The sequence below is a fragment of the Ranitomeya imitator genome, chromosome 3 (assembly GCF_032444005.1).
Source record: "Ranitomeya imitator isolate aRanImi1 chromosome 3, aRanImi1.pri, whole genome shotgun sequence".
In the NCBI taxonomy this organism is placed as follows: domain Eukaryota; kingdom Metazoa; phylum Chordata; class Amphibia; order Anura; family Dendrobatidae; genus Ranitomeya; species Ranitomeya imitator.
This window is the reverse complement of record NC_091284.1, coordinates 652,758,785-652,775,963: the sequence shown is the minus strand read 5'-3', so window position 1 is coordinate 652,775,963 and position 17,179 is coordinate 652,758,785. Positions and strand designations below refer to the sequence as shown.

Below are 17,179 nucleotides of genomic sequence, written 5' to 3'. Positions count from 1 at the left end.
TGTAGTCACAAGCTCCCAGTGCCGTAGAATCAACACAATTTGCAGTGAGTGCGATATGGAGATTCATAAGTCTGCAGTCACAGAGTGATTGCAGACCTAGGGGATGCAATACATTTAAGGCCAGTCTCACACGTCCAGATAATTCCAGTACCGGAAAAATCGGTACCAGAATTATCCGTGTCCGTGTGCTCACGTGGCACATCAGTGTGGCACACGTGCGGTGTCCGTGTGCCGACTGGGTACCACACGCACCGTGCAGGAGACAGCACTACAGTTAAGCGCTGTCCCCTGCATCTGGTGCTGAAGCTGCCATTCATTTCTTCTCTCCAGCAGCGTTCGTTGGAGAGAAGATATGAAAATTCTTTTTTTTTTTCTTTTTGTTTTAGTATTTAAAAAAAAGATCCCTGTCCCCAACCCCCTATGGGAGGTGGAGACGCATATTCATCACTGTAATGGGCGGCACCACGTGACCGCTCATACAGGAGAAGCTGCGGCCAGAAGAGGAAGTAGGGAGGGAGCCGGGTAAGTATTTTATTAACAGCGGGGGGGGGGGGGGGGGTGGGCCACAGGGGATGGGAGGGGGTTGGGGACAGGGATCTTTTTTTTTTAAACACAATAAAAAAAAAAAATTTCATATCTTTTCTCCAGCAAACGCTGCTGGAGAGAAGAAATGAATGGCGGCTTCAGCACCACGCTGGGGGGACAGCGCTTACTGTAGCGCTGTCTCCTGCATGGCACACGGACTGCACACGGACAGCACACGGAGCCACTGACGTGTGAAACCGGCCTACTTTATTTTAAAAACAAAAATAAATTTAAAAAAAAAAAAAGATTATTCATTCCTTCTTTCCAGCGAACGCTGCTGAGAAGAAGGGATGAATACCGGCTTCAGCACCGCACGCAGGGGACAGCGCTTAACTCTAGCGCTGTCTCCTGCACAGTCCGTGTGGTCCTCAGTCGACACACGGGCGGCACACTGCTGCCGCACGTGTGCCACACTGATGTTCAACGTAAGCACACGGACACGGATAATTCCGGTACCGATTTTTCCGGTACTGGAATTATCTGGACGTGTGAGACTGGCCTCACTTGCATGTCCCTGAGTTGTAGCTTAAAGTGGTTGCCCAAAAAATGGTCAAAATTTGAGCAAAGGAAAGTAATGCTGTAAAATTAAAATAAGCATTACTTACCTGTTAATTTCCCTGCTGCTTCTCCAGGGTCTCTCCACTGTTTCCAGGCGCTTTTTGTTTACAGAGTTGCAGACATGACGCCCCTTCTTCAACACTTGTCCGATGCAGCCAATTATTATAGTTCTTACTGCTCTTGAGCCATTTACAAAGGCATCACCACTGAGGCGTAAGATTAGCTGCAGCGGTCATGTGCTGTAGATACAAGACCGCTCCAAGTAGTTTTGGAGAATGAGTATGCATACATTCGGTATATTACCTTTTCAGGGTTGCCAAGGGACTAAATCCATCTACAGCTGGCTGAGTAGATTACAGGAACACAAATATGATGCAACAAGAAAATTAGCCATTATGGCTTGCTGACACTGTTTTTACCGAGCACGTTTGTCACAAAAAGACACTGTCACAGCAAAGTGAATGAGAATTCTGAAATCTCATGCACACAGTTTATTTTTTCTTTGTAGATTTGAAGCATTTTCAAATCTGCAGCATGTCCATTCTTTCACTGTTTTTACCCATTCAGTAAATCCTAAAAAAAAAAAACATTAAAACACAGCACGAATGCACATCTTTTAAGTAGCGTTTTCCTGACAAAAGACAGTTTTGGTGCAGAAATTTCTTCTGCAAACACTTAACAAGTGCACATACTCTTACACAAACACAATCCACATCTATAAGAGTTGAAGAATTATTACTTTACTAGGCCAAGAAAATAAAAGTTATATTATCTTTATATTCATTAAAAAAACAAAACAGCCATTACAAGTTGAGATAAATCATGGTGAATAATTGGTTGTCAATAGTTACATTGCTGATATCACATGCACTAGGCATAGGAGCACCTTCCAAGTAACATTAGAATAATAAAATTAAAATATAGTAATTTAGAGAAAATACACCGGAGCGCACCCAACACATCTATAGTGTGTCTCAGTAGTAAAAATTTTGTACATAGTCATTTTTGCCATCTCTATCATTTTTTTTTTTGAGGATTTGCATCAGTTCTTGTAACGCATATGCCTTCAATTGTGAACATTTGTTGTTGTTTTTTTCGTGAAGCAAACATCAAATAGCCCAACATAACTGAAAACGTCAGGGTGCATAACTATTCACCCCCCTAAAGTCAGTACAATTACAGCTGCAAGACTATTTGGATAATTCTCTGAGATTTCCACATCTTGCCACCGGGATTGCTGCTAATTCCTCAAGGCAAAACTGTTCTAGCTCCTCCAAATTAGATGGTTTCCTTTAGTGAACCGCAATCTTAAAGTCTGAACACAAATTCTCAATTGGATTAAGGTTTGGCTTTGACTAGGCCACCCCAAAACATTTACCCGTTTCCCTTTAAATCACTTGACAGACAAACAGGTTTTGCTCAAGAAAATCCCTGTATATCGCACCATCCATCTTCCCCTTGACTGACCACTTTCCCGGTCTCTGCTGCCGAAAAACATCCCCACACCATGATTTACTATGCGGTTTTTGGGGTTATGAGCTGTATCGGTTTTGCGCCAGACATAGCATTTACCTTGGTGGCCAAAAAGTTTAATTTTGTTCTCATTGAGCACAGCACCTTCCTCCACACATTTGGGGAGTTTCCCATGTCTTTTGGTAAGCTCAAAACGAGACTTTGTGCTTTTTTTCTGCCCACTGTTACATAAAGGCCAGCTCTATGGACAGAATGACTTATTATGGTTGTATGGACAGATGACTCTCCAGTCTCTGCTTTGGAACTCTGCAGCCTTATCAGGTTACCTTTGGTCTCTGTGCCATGTCTTTGATTTATGTCCCCTTTCCCCAGACTGAGAGTTTTGGTGGGCGGCCCTCTCTTGGCAGGTTTGCTGTGGTACGATGTTCTTTCTATTTTATGATAATGGATTTGATGGTGCTGCGGGGGATCATCAGAGATTGGGAATTGGGACTTAAAGTCAGAAATTTGTAGGTGCTTCATAGCAAAAGGAGTGAATACATATGCACATTCCAATTTTAGCTATTGAGTGCCATACAATTAAATTATGCCTATATTTTTCTCACTTCACTTCACCATCTTAGACTATTTAGTGCTGATGCATCACACACAAATCGGATTACAAAAATATTTAAACACAGGCTGCAATGTAACATACGGTAATTGGTAAATAGCCAAAGGGGTGAATAGTTTCACAAGCCACTGTAGCTGGCTGCAGAAATTATTGTTTGAACTGCAAACCTAACTTTGCCTCCATTCATGATATCAGTCTGTAACCATTTTATCCTCTTTTCAAATTTGTCACGTTTGTGCTTTTATTTTCTTCCCGTTGCTTTCCGTTTTAATGCTTTTTTAAATCCATATTGATCCAGAGATATGAGCCTTTTAATTTAGTGCTAATTTTTATAGTGTTTTCCAATTGGGGGTTGCATCTTTGGGGTTCTGTTTTTATACTGCATAATCACTCTATGATCAATACCCCCTTGTGGTAAAGACTATAGAAACAAGCATCCTAGGCACACTAAATAAAAAGGTTCATATCTCTGGAACCATATGATGAGTATGAAAAAAGAATACTAGAGGGGAGCAGGGCAAATAAAATAAAAGGCAAAATGTGGCCAATTTTGAACATGTCTTTCAGCTAATTTATGAAAACACACTTTCAGGTTTATGAATCTGTTTAGAGAAACGTCCAGAAGAAGTGATGGATTCACGACAGCTCTGGTTCTGCTATAATTTAAATGATGCTTTTTTTTCCCTTTTGTTTGGGCCACCAAGAATTAATGTCAATTTCCTTGCTGGCAGCTCTTTTGTTGCTGGTCAGCTGATGTAGGTGGTGACCACTCCCACTGACCTTTAAATAGTCAGCTGACTGTTAGTAATAGAGTTATTCTATGAAAACCAGCCTGGAGATTGTTGCTCTCTGGTGCCAGCAGTGTATCCACTGCTTTTGCGGTGTTCGGGTTCCTGATGCCTCATCCTCAGCTGTTTGGAGCTTTGAAGCAAAGGCAGTAGCTAAGTATCATTTTCCTTTTCCTTGTCTGTCTTGTGTTTGTGACTTCCCCTGTGTTGATACCATCTGCAGTGGTGAGGATAGCAACCTTGCCGGCCAGTGCACTAGTGAGGTGACAGCTAGGGACAAGGCACATGACGGTTCCGGGGGTAAGGACCCGCATAGGGCATTAGGGGAGCTTAGGGATAGGCACAGGTTGGAGTCAGAAGGTTCCACATCTCTCACCCCTTACTGTTAGGGCCTTCCTCTCTATCCCATCCCATTGTTTGTGCATCTTGTGCCATCCTCTGGACTTTCCCATCCTGAGAGTGACATTATTACCAACCTAACCATTCTTCTGGTGAACCTATGGCTCAAGCGGAAGCTTTTGCCCGCCTGATCCAGACACTCACAGGTGAGGTTACAAAGTTGCGATCTCAGGTGGTGCAGCAGTTTCAGCTTGCGTCTGGGTTCCTGGTCACTGTTGATGCTCAGGCTCAACCGGAACCCAAAATATCTCCCCCTGACAGGTTCTCTGGAGGGAGATATAGATTTATAGTCTTCAAAAAAGCCTGTAAATTATATTTCACTGGTGCAGATGGCCTAACCCATGCAGGTGGGAGGAGACTCCTCTCAATCTAGGTTACCTGCGGTCCACCGTAGGACGGGGGCATGTTTCTTCTGTGGCCTGACTGATCATTACATTAATGTCTGCCCATCTTGCACCGAAGTTAGTACTTCAGCACAAAAGCCGCGTTCCCCTGGTCGTGTGGAGGGAGACGACCAGGGTGTGTACATTTTCTCCACCTTCATGTCTCAGTTTACCATTTCAGCTGAAGTGGTGGTTGGTGGGGAAACGGAGACTGAAGCGGTTCTTGTGGATTGTGGAGCTGGAGTCAATTTGGTGGATTCTCGCTTTGTTTAGACTCATGGTCTGATTGATAGGATGCTAGCGAGACCCTTTTCCATTCATACAATTGACTCTGTCCCTCTCAGGCAGAGGAGTTTGACCCAAGTCGTAGACAATATTAACTTGTGCATATCAATTTTTCATGAAGAGTCTCTATCATGCTACGTCTTTGAGGGTATGCCAATTCCCATCGTCCTAGGCATCCCCTGGCTGAAGAGACAAAATCTGGTCATAGATTGGCGGTCCAGAGAAGTAGTTACTTGGGACAAGTCTTGAAAAGGCTGAAGCCTGAGAGCTACAGTATCTACAGTCGTTCTCAAATGTGCCTCTTCTCCGGTGGAGGCAGCTAAGGTGCTACCAGGGAGCAGAGGCAAGATTCAACCCTCACCACAAGTAAACCCTGAGTCTTGGTGTCCTATCAGGGGAGGGTAGTGTTTCCCTTTGAACATAGAGAGGGTACTAGTTTGGTGACACGGGGGACTATTACTGCACACGGTGACATTTTGATTGAGAGGGGTCTCCAACAGGACATCACAGGAGGCTGGGGCTGCACTCACTTCCCTGCAGCAGCTACCACCCCTGCTGCCATCATCAGGGCTGCAGTTACTTACAACAGTTTATTTTATTGCCGCCCGCTAAAGTTGTCTTGAATCCATTGTGATAGAAGTTGTGGCAGAGGTGAGTAACATCGGCACTCTACTTCTATCTCGGCTGCTTCTAATTGTGAACAAGATGCTGTTAGAGGGCAGAGACAGAAGCAGTGAGTGACACCAGTGCTGTCTTACAGCTTCTAGCACTGCCAGGAGCCCTCATTTGAATCATCATTAGAGGCAGTGATAGAAGCAGTGAGTGACACCAGAACTGCCAAACAGATTCGGCAGGGCGGCACTAGTGTCACTCTCTGCTTTTATCACTGCCCCTGATGACAATTCGATTGAGGGCGGGTGCTAGAAGCTGTTGGGCAGCACTGGTGTTACTCACTGCTTCTGTTGGGCAGCACTGGTGTTACTCACCGCCTCCTGACCACATTTTCTTTCACAGTTTGACAAAGCTGCAGCAGAGATTGAAGCAGAGTTCTGGCGCTGCTCTTACATCTCCCCAAACATCTATCATCATGGATCCTGGACATATTCAGAGGGTGACGATGCAAGAAATCATAGAAAGTGACTGAAGCACTGCCCCCTGATGACGTCCTTTTCCAGGAAGAGATACGGACATTGCAGTGAAATGAGTGCAGCCCCAGCATCCAGTCCTGTGTGAGTCTCCTCTCAAACGAAACATTACAGGAAGTGATGTAAATAAAACTTATTTAGCGATCAGTCAGATAGGGAGAAGTGTATGGTATTTTATAATAACGTTAATTACAAAAGTATTTAGGATGCCAATGTTGATATTTAGAAAGTACATATTTGGTGCCAGACCATCCCTTTAACAATGCAATTTTCAATAGGTCATGTAGAAAGAACACTACTGAGAAAGGCCTCCTTCACATATCCTGATATTTGCGGTACTGCAAAAAACAGTACCCGTGCTATCCGTTTCCGTGTGTCATCTGTGCAGGCTTGGACTGGCCCAGAGGAGAACAGGAGAATTCTCTGGTAGGCCCCTGTGCAAGAGTGGGCCCCCTCTTAATTAAGTAGTACTTCGTACAATATACTTAAATCACTATGTCCAGACAAAGGCAGCATCTTATTCATTTAACAATATACCTAGTTCATTGTTATATGAATTAGTGATTAAAGATAATGTCACATTTGCATGTTGTTGAAAAGTGGGGCTCTGGAGTTGGTTTACTGGTGGGCCCTTGGCACCCCAGTCCGACACTACATCTGTGTGCCCCATCCTTGGAATAGAATGCAGATTAGAAATGGCAGATGTTTAGGTGATAGATGTGCAAATTCAGAGATAGATAGATATGAGATATATAACCACTGCTTTGCACTTGTAGTTTTCTGTACATGTATTTAGCTAACAAATAAATGAATGATTGATTGATTGAATGAATGCAAAAAAATGATGATCAGAGCTCCATGGGAACATTTTTACAAATAAATTGGGGAACAAGGGACTGTCTCTCGTTCATTTCTCTCATTTTATGTTTTTCAGATATCCATTTCTGGACTACATCAGATTTGTTGAATTACGGCAGACCTACACGAGTTGTTTTTTTTTCAATAAATTGGTGAACGAGGGATGGTGTGGGGGTATCTTTATTGAAATGAAGTGGGGTTTTTTCTGTGTGGGGGTGTTTTTGTTTTTTATTACTGGGTTAGTATTGGGGGTGTCTGATAGACAGCTCTCTACCATTTATCCCAGGGTTCGATGGCAGCTGTGATTTCGACAAATCACAGGTGTCATCAACCCCAACTACCATTACCCCAATTGCCAGTACACCAGAGCAATCGAGAAAAGCCGGGCAAAGCCCCAGAAATGGCGCATCTAATACATGTGCTAATTCTGGGGCGGCAGTGGGCTGGTATTTTTAGCCTGGGAAGGGCCCAATATCCATGGACCTTCACAGCCTGATAATATCAGTCCACAGCTGTCTGCTTTACTTTTGCTGGTTATCAAAAAAAGCACGCTGCTTCATTCATTTGATTTATTAGTAGTGATGAGAGTGTGTACTCGTTGCTCGGGTTTTCCTGAGCACGCTCGGGTGACCTCCGAGTATTTGTTAGTGTTCGGAGATTAAGTTTTCATCATCTCAGCTGAATGATTTACAGCTACTAGCCAGGCTGAGTAAATGTGGGAGTTGGCTGGTTGCTAGGGAATTCCCACATGTAATCAAACTGTCTAATAGTCACAAATCATTCAGCTGCTGCGAGGAAAACTAAATCTCCGAGCAGTCAAATACTCGGAGACCACCCGAACGTGCTTGAGAAAACCCGAGCAATGAGTACACTCGCTCATCACTATTTATTAGCTAAATACATGTACAGTTAAGTACACACACTCACGACACTCGGATATCTATCTATCTATCTATGTACACCATATCTATCTCTAAGTTTGCACATCTAACACCTAAACATCTGTCATTTCTATTCTGCATTCTATTCTGATACGTGTCACACGGACTGCCCACAGATGCCACACGTTATGTCATCCGCGTGCACATGTGCAGGACGCATTGCTGTCGGTGCTGATGGAAAAAACGGACATGTCCACGTGTGGGTCACATTTGACATATGGTCCATGTGAATACATGGACATGTGCACGGTCCCATAGATTTTAATGGGTCTACCTATGTAAGTGTCTCCAGTATGCTCGAAGCCTTTCACCCACGTACCGGAGACACTGACGTGTGAAAGGGGCTTAGGAGCCTTACAAACACTTCATACATCCCTGGTTTATGATCTGAGATTTCTTGGCCAGGAAAAGTTTACACATTCCATCTCTTGCAGAACAACATTTAACTTACCTCCACTGTGCAATTACAGTGTGACGTAGCTGGCATCAGACACAAGTACAGCAGTTGATACTTGTGCTTTGAAAAGTCTTAAGTCTCATGCGTATTGACAAGCTCAGAGTTTTATTGAACACAATCCTTGAGGCCATACTGTATTTCTGATTTTAAAGAGCAGGATACAGAAGTGCTAAACAAAGTGCCTTCAGAACAACAGGGTCTCAATAGGGTGCTACCCTATGAACTCCATGAAAATGGAGCATAGGCCATTACTATGCAATAGAAAACTGAACACTTTTTTGGAGATTGAGGCTATGTTCACATGGAGTTATTTAAAAAACTCTTCCTATTCATGTATGAGGGAAGTCCAGTTTCCTGCTCATATGAGGGGTTATTCAGTGTTTTTTTTCCCTGAAGAGGATTTGAAAACCGGTGGTAAAAAAAAAAAAAATATGCGGATCCTGATACAATCCAAACTATGCACTGCCCTACCCAAAGGCTGCAAAAAGCATCTTCATTAAAAAAAAATTAAAAACCCTTCCAAAACTACTTCAGGAAAGGAAAAACTCCAAGAAATGCTCCTGCTTTAGGACTTTTTGAAGCTGTCTCTGCTTGAAAAACTCATTTTTGAATGACTCAAAATGTGTGAACATAGGCACTTTCATGAATAGAAAATAACTTTCAAACTTGAGAATACCCAATTAAGGTTCGTGACTTCTCTATTTGGTGCATTTTTGATGTTACAGATTTTCAGCACAATTTCTGCCCCTGTTATGTTAGTTCGGTTACTTGTGTTTTTCTATGTGTTTTTATTGCATGTGTGAATCTGCGTTATTTGTCTTTGATTGGTATGTCGAATCAGCATGAGAAAATAATCACAGATGTGAGCTGCCCCATAGAAGAACACTGGGCCGAGTGCAATCCGATTTTTTATCGGATTACACTCGTCCGATTTCATCACAAGTGTGAGCGAGCCCTAAGGAACCGATTCCTCAACACAAATCAGAGAATGATTTAGGAGAATTCTCAAGTGATCCTGAAATTTCGAACTAAGATATTTATCATCATGTCATGCTAGAATTCGGTTTCCACCATCCTTGCTATAATTAGGAAGGCAAGTGACAACTGCTTGTAGATTAAATAAGCCATGCTGATCTCAGAAATGTGGCTAGGTTGTAGCTGTAACATTCATATCTATAATATAACGCTGGGAGCGTCACTCTGTCCGAAGCCTTTAAAGACTGCGCAAGCGCCGGCGCAGTCTGGGCCTCACAGAGTGACGCTCCCAGGAGATCGCGGTATGCGTAAACACTGAACGCACACCGCGATCTCCACCGGAGAGTCAGGGACCGCCAGGAGGGTAAGTATATTCACCTGTCCCCCGTTCCAGCGCTGCGTGCGGCTCAGTCTCCCGGGTCCTCTGCTGTGACGTTCCCAGTTCAGAGGGCGCGATGACGCGCTTAATGCGCGCCGGCGCCGCCCTCTGACTGAACAGTCACAACCAGAGGAGCCGGAAGATGGCGGCGTGCAGCGCTGGAACAGGACAGAGAGGTGAGTATAGCAAGTGCTGGGGTCCTGAGCTAGCGGTGACTCCGGCACCTGACCTCCACAGCGCGCCGGTGTCCCCGCCTGCTCAGGCCCCCAGCACTCGGCGCCCAGCGACGATAGGTGAGTATGGTATTTTTTTTTTTTTATTATTTTTTTTTTTTTATATATGGCAGCAGCATACGGGGCATATATAATGGAGCATCTTATGGGGGGCATATAATACAATGGTGGCGCAGGATGACAGCAGCCCATGACAGAACGGGCGCAGGATGGCAGCAGCCCATGACAGAACGGGCGCAGGATGGCAGCAGCCCATGACAGAACGGGCGCAGGATGGCAGCAGCCAATGACAGAACGGGCGCAGGATGGCAGCAGCCAATGACAGAACGGGCGCAGGATGGCAGCAGCACATGACAGAACGGGCGCAGGATGGCAGCAGCATATGACAGAACGGGCGCAGGATGGCAGCAGCACATGACAGAACGGGCGCAGGATGGCAGCAGCACATGACAGAACGGGCGCAGGATGGCAGCAGCACATGACAGAACGGGGGCGCAGGATGGCAGCAGCACATGACAGAACGGGCGCGCAGGATGGCAGCAGCACATGACAGAACGGGCGCAGGATGGGAGCAACACATGACAGAACAGGGGAGGAGGATGGGAGCATCACTGTTATGACCTAGTGGTCAGGACAATAATGGACCTGGTGGTTAAGAGCACACGGAATGACCTGATAGTTACTGATAATAAGGACGAGCTCTGGGACGTGGGAACTCTGCTGACCGCAATCCCTAAACCTATCAAACACACTAGAAATAGCAGTGGATGGCGCCTAACGCTCCCTATGCAACTCGGCACAGCCTAAGAAACTAGCTAGCCCTGAAGATAGAAAAATAAAGCCTACCTTGCCTCAGAGAAATTCCCCAAAGGAAAAGGCAGCCCCCCACATATAATGACTGTGAGTAAAGATGAAAATACAAACACAGAGATGAAATAGATTTAGCAAAGTGAGGCCCGACTTACTGAACAGACCGAGGATAGGAAAGGTTACTTTGCGGTCAGCACAAAAACCTACAAAAAGACCACGCAGAGGGCGCAAAAAGACCCTCCGCACCGACTCACGGTGCGGAGGCGCTCCCTCTGCGTCCCAGAGCTTCCAGCAAGCAAGACAACAAATTAAATAGCAAGCTGGACAGAAAAATAGCAAACCAAAGAAATAGAAGCTGGAATTTAGCTTCTGATGGGAAGACAGGTCACAAGAACGATCCAGGAGAGAACTAGACCAATACTGGAACATTGACAGGTGGCATGGAGCAAAGATCTAAGAGGAGTTAAATAGAGCAGCAACTAACGAATTAACCTCGTCACCTGTGAAACTCAGAAACACCCACCAGAGGAAGTCCATGGACAGAACCAGCCAAAGTACCATTCATGACCACAGGAGGGAGCCCGACAACAGAATTCACAACACATCACATGACAGAACGGGGGCAGGATGGCAGCAGCACATGACAGAACGGGCGTAGGATGGGAGCAGCACATGACAGAACGGGGGCGCAGGATGCCAGCAGCACATGACAGAACGGGGGCGCAGGATGGGAGCAGCACATGAAAGAACGGGGGCACAGGATGGGAGCAGCACATGACAGAACGGGCGCACGATGGCAACAGCACATGACAAAACGGGCGCAGGATGGGAGCAGCACATGACAGAACGGGGGTGCAGGATGGCAGCAGCACATGACAGAACGGGCGCAGGATGGCAGCAGCACATGACAGAACGGGCGCAGGATGGGAGCAGCACATGACAGAACGGGGGCGCAGGATGGCAGCAGCACATGACAGAACGGGCGCAGGATGGGAGCAGCACATGACAGAACGGGCGCAGGATGGGAGCAGCACATGACAGAACGGGCGCAGGATGGGAGCAGCACATGACAGAACAGGGGCGCAGGATGGGAGCAGCACATGAAAGAACGGGGGCGCAGGATGGGAGCAGCACATGACAGAACGGGGGCACAGGATGGGAGCAGCACATGACAGGATGGGAGCAGCAAATGTCAGAATGGAGGCGCAGGATGGGTGCAGCACATGTCACAATGGGGGCGCAGGATAGGAGCAGCACATGACAGAATGGGGGCGCAAGATGGGTGCAGAACATGTCAGAATGGGGGCGCAGGATGGATGCAGCACATGTCAGAATGGGGGCGCAGTATGGAAGCACCACATGACAGAATGGGGGCGCAGGATGGGTGCAACACATGACAGGATGGGGGCGCAAGATGGGTGCAACACATGGCAGGATGGGGGCGCAGGATGGGTGCAGCACATGACAGGATGGGGACGCAGGATGGAGCAGCACATGTCAGAATGGGGGTGCAGGATGGGAGCAGCACATGTCAGGATGGGGACGCAGGATGGAGCAGCTCATGACAGGATGGGGACGCAGGATGGAGCAGCACATACCAGGATGGAGACCATATACCAATATAGATGCTAGCCACCCGGGCGTAGAACGGGTTCAATAGCTAGTTAAATATAACTGAAGCTAGTACCAAGTAAATACATTATTTCCTATCCATCAACCACATGAGAGGAATTATACCCTGTTCACATTTCTGTTTTTTTTGCAGATTAAGTGGTCGGCACCAAAATACAGAGAAATTTCTGATCAGGGTCACTGATGGAACTCATCAATTCATGTCTATGTGTCTGTGAAAAAAAAAAAAAAAAATCAAGCATCCCTTGGATACCATCCATGTGTAATCTGTGTATGGAGTTTCAGGTTTATTTTTTGTTAAGAGAAGCTTGTGAAAACTTGTACACAAATAATGACATTCTCATAGCAAAAATAGACACACTGATCAAACATGGATGAAAATCCGATCAAAACACTGCTGAAAAATCAATTTGTGTTTTTGCGTGCAAGAAAAATCACTGGCATGTGAATGAGTCTTTACGCAAAGGATTCTCACTGAATGTACATAATGACTACAAAAGAAGCAACCAATACTCATTTTGAACTGGACACTAGGAAATATGTGCAGACTATAGAGGTACATCACAATTCCTGAAAAACAGGCATCATTAATTGGCATGCCAGTATTTCACAGTATAGTTAAGTTCACACAACCAATTTTCTCTCTGAATATGGCAATTACACTCTAATCAGAGTTTGATCCAATTTTCTAGGATGTGGAGAAGATGGAAAAAAAATGTCTCCAACTTCTCCATACAGTCAGACCGTAAAAATCGGATTTTTTTTTTTACAGACTCAATGACTTGCATGGCTGAGTGCGATCCAATTTATGGATGCAAATTGTGCATGATGCGATTTTTTTTCTTGGACAGGCTTGGTCCGAGGAAAAAAATTACAAAACTTGCATGTGTATAACAGCATAAAATAAAATTGGTCCGAGTACGATCTGATGTTTTTTCGGATACCACTCAGAGCTAAAATGCGGTCGCCAGCACAAGCCTTATTTGTAAGCCAAAATCAGTAGCACCACGCACAGGATAAGAATAAATGAAGGGTTTGAACCTATTCTGTGTTTTGGAGACACTCTTGATTTTGGTTTGCAAGTAGTATATTGACCCAAAATACGTACAGATGTGTAAATTGGGCTTAAGGCCACCTTGATGTAAGATTATTATGGGTGTATTTTTGCACTGATATTACACCTGAGTGTCTCTGAAGCTTTAGGGTATGTGCACATGTATCTGTGAGGGCTGCAGACTTTTCTGCAGCGGATTTGATAAATCCGCAGTGCAAAACCGCTGCGGTTTTTACTGCGGATTTATTGCGGTTTCCACTGCAGGTTTACACCTGCTGTTTTCTATTGGAGCAGGTGTAAAACCGCTGCAGAATCCGCACAAAGAATTGACATGCTGCGGAATGTAAACCGCTGCGTTTCCGCGCGGTTTTTTCCGCAGCATGTGCACTGCGGATTTCGTTTCCTATAGGTTTACATTGTACTGTAAACTCATGGGAAACCGCTGCGGACCTGCAGCTGTGGAAACGCTGCGGATCCGCAGCGTGTGCACATACCCTTAAAGACCTGAACCAACAGCATCACAGGGACCTAAAGAATAGGATACTGGCCTTAACCATGAACTAGCTAATCAATCCTACTGAGTCCTGATTCAAGGGATTGTGAATCCTTTCCAATTTGCCTGCACTGTGGTTAATTCTGAAAATGAAATTTACATGTTTAAGATCAACTTTTATTCTTTATAAAAGTTTTTAACTTACTGAGACTAGGCAAATTCAAGAGCCTATTTAATCCTAAGAGCTGTGAGACATGCACCCTTGCATAGGTTTTGCTCCCTGCGGACCACAGAGGTAACCAGTGAACCTCTGTAACCAAAGGAAACGAGCCTGTGTTTGCTCTACTTCTACACAGCAGCTTCCTGTACACTGAATACTATAACTACATGATGAAACGGAAGTCAAACTCTACAGAAATTAAATTTCAAAAGTAGTGTAAAATTCTGAGAAAGAAGAAGTAGGTATTCTATGAAATACAAATACATCACATATTTACTGTGTAAGTAAGACTGAAGATTATGAGCGGTGTCAGGACCCTACGCGGGCTATGTGGGGCATGCCACACAATATACTCAAGTAACGATTGGAAATAGAATAGAACAAAACTCAATGATTACATCCAGAAATTGGTATGGGTCTGATCAATTCTGATTAAATTGTAAATATAAATCACACAAATATATAAACAACCTCCTGGACATAGAGGACTTTACACGCAATGTCTTTCCATATGTGACCCGCAGTTTATACTTCTTCACACTTTTTAATGTAGATTAAGAACTTTACTTACAGTCCTGATACACTAGTAACTATATATTGTACAGACTAATATCCTGGGTTATACAGTGATGTATACTGGTCATTAAAGCGGCATAAAATGCAAAGATGGCTGTGATTTTCTGCATGGAAAACTATTCCCACGGCTGCACATGTACAGTATTTTTACATGTTCGACATTCTCGTTCAAGTTTGTCTTATGATTGTCAGAATAACTACAGCAAGATATATATAATAACAAAGAAATTATTCCTGTAAGGCGTCATTCAGACATCAGTTTTTCGTGTACGAGTTCTGCCCACATTTTACAAAGATAGCACTCGTACTTAATAATAATAATAATATTATTATTATTGCGCCATTTATTCCATGGCACTTTACATGTGAGGAGGGGTATACATAATAAAAACAGGTACAATAATCTTGAACAATACAAGTCACAACTGGTACAGGAGGAATGAGGTCCCTGCCCGCGAGGGCTCACAATCTACAAGGGATGGGTGAGGATACAGTAGGTGAGGGTACCTATGACAGTCTATGGAGCTGTTCTCCTGTCTGAGTGGTCTGCACAAAATCCCAGAGACATGTCCGATTTCGATCAGTCTCGGATGAAACTGGCCATTGCAAGTCTATAGGTCGGCGGAAAGAAAAAAAAAAAAAAAAAAATCGGCCAGTGCTCAGATGCCATCCATAAGCCTTGCTAGTGTGTATTCATGGATAGTTTGATAAGAGAAGCTTGAGAATCCGAGAAAAAAAAATGATGAACTGACCGAACACTGATGGAAATGCCAACAATAGCACGGACCACACTCGGATCAATTTTTGGCGAACGAGACAAGACACTGAAGTGTGAATGAGGCCTACACGGACACACAGGATGGGGTGACATTATTTGGAGCCTCCTTGCCACCAGCAGCCATAGGGATGACATGAGCCATGCAGAGTGCTGGCACTAGGCTGAAGACATAACTACAGCGAAGTAACAGTAACGCCATCCTCCGGCTCAGAGCGCCTAATTCTATGGTAAAGTTTTCCAAAGTGCCCTCTAGTCACAACACATGCTGCAGCAACACCTCCCTACAGCTTCATCTCCATTACCTGTGCCTTGACGTAGAAGAATAAGCCCAACGTGCAGCCAACCTGTAGCAGTGCCAGGAGCAGGAGAGCAATGAACACAGACCTGGGAAAGGTGTGCGGTCTGTCACGGATCTCCGGGCGACCCCCAAGCTCCGCTGCCCCCGGCAGGTACCGGCTGGGGCTCATCCCCGCAGCGTTCACAGGAGGAGCCGCAGCACCGAGCGCTGTCACCACCAGACTGGCAGCTCCGCGCCCGGCTCCAGCTGTGATAAGAGTACCTGCAGGGGGAGGAGCCAGGGGCGGGGCTATCACCGAGGAGTACTGCTCCGTACAGGGCTGAGGGACTCACTGCTGCGGGGTCCCCTGTCATTACTGAGGGGAGTGAGAGGCGAACGCGGCAGCGCGGGAGAAACTGAGTGCTACAGTGTGCCAAGAGTGAGCTTACACTGTAAATAGGGGTGCCAGGAGTGACCCTGGCTGCACTGTACACAGGGATGCCAAGAGTGAGCTTACACTGTAAATAGGGGTGCCAGGAGTGACCCTGGCTGCACTGTACACAGGGGTGCCAAGAGTGAGCTTACACTGTAGATAGGAGTGCCAGGAGTGACCCTGGCTGCACTGTACACAGGGGTGCCAAGAGTGAGCTTACACTGTAAATAGGGGTGCCAGGAGTGACCCTGGCTGCACTGTACACAGGGATGCCAAGAGTGAGCTTACACTGTAAATAGGGGTGCCAGGAGTGACCCTGGCTGCACTGTACACAGGGGTGCCAAGAGTGAGCTTACACTGTAGATAGGAGTGCCAGGAGTGACCCTGGCTGCACTGTACACAGGGGTGCCAAGAGTGAGCTTACACTGTAAATAGGGGTGCCAGGAGTGACCCTGGCTGCACTGTACACAGGGGTGCCAAGAGTGAGCTTACACTGTAAATAGGGGTGCCAGGAGTGACCCTGGCTGCACTGTACACAGGGATGCCAAGAGTGAGCTTACACTGTAAATAGGGGTGCCAGGAGTGACCCTGGCTGCACTGTACACAGGGATGCCAAGAGTGAGCTTACACTGTAAATAGGGGTGCCAGGAGTGACCCTGGCTGCACTGTACACAGGGGTGCCAAGAGTGAGCTTACACTGTAAATAGGGGTGCCAGGAGTGACCCTGGCTGCACTGTACACAGGGATGCCAAGAGTGAGCTTACACTGTAAATAGGGGTGCCAGGAGTGACCCTGCACTGTACACAGGGGTGCCAAGAGTGAGCTTACACTGTA

General features: G+C 45.7%; 1 protein-coding gene across 1 annotated transcript in view; it reads right to left on the bottom strand.

The window, feature by feature from the left end:
• Window positions 1-16,150, bottom strand: part of TNFSF11 (TNF superfamily member 11) — a 68,597-nt gene extending 52,447 nt beyond the window's left edge. Inside the window, exon 1 of the mRNA XM_069758225.1 lies at window positions 15,938-16,150. Within this exon, the coding sequence (XP_069614326.1) occupies window positions 15,938-16,102 (165 nt within the window). The 5' untranslated portion in view covers window positions 16,103-16,150. The remainder of the gene's footprint in view (window positions 1-15,937) is intronic.
• Between the last annotated feature and the right edge of the window lie 1,029 nt (window positions 16,151-17,179).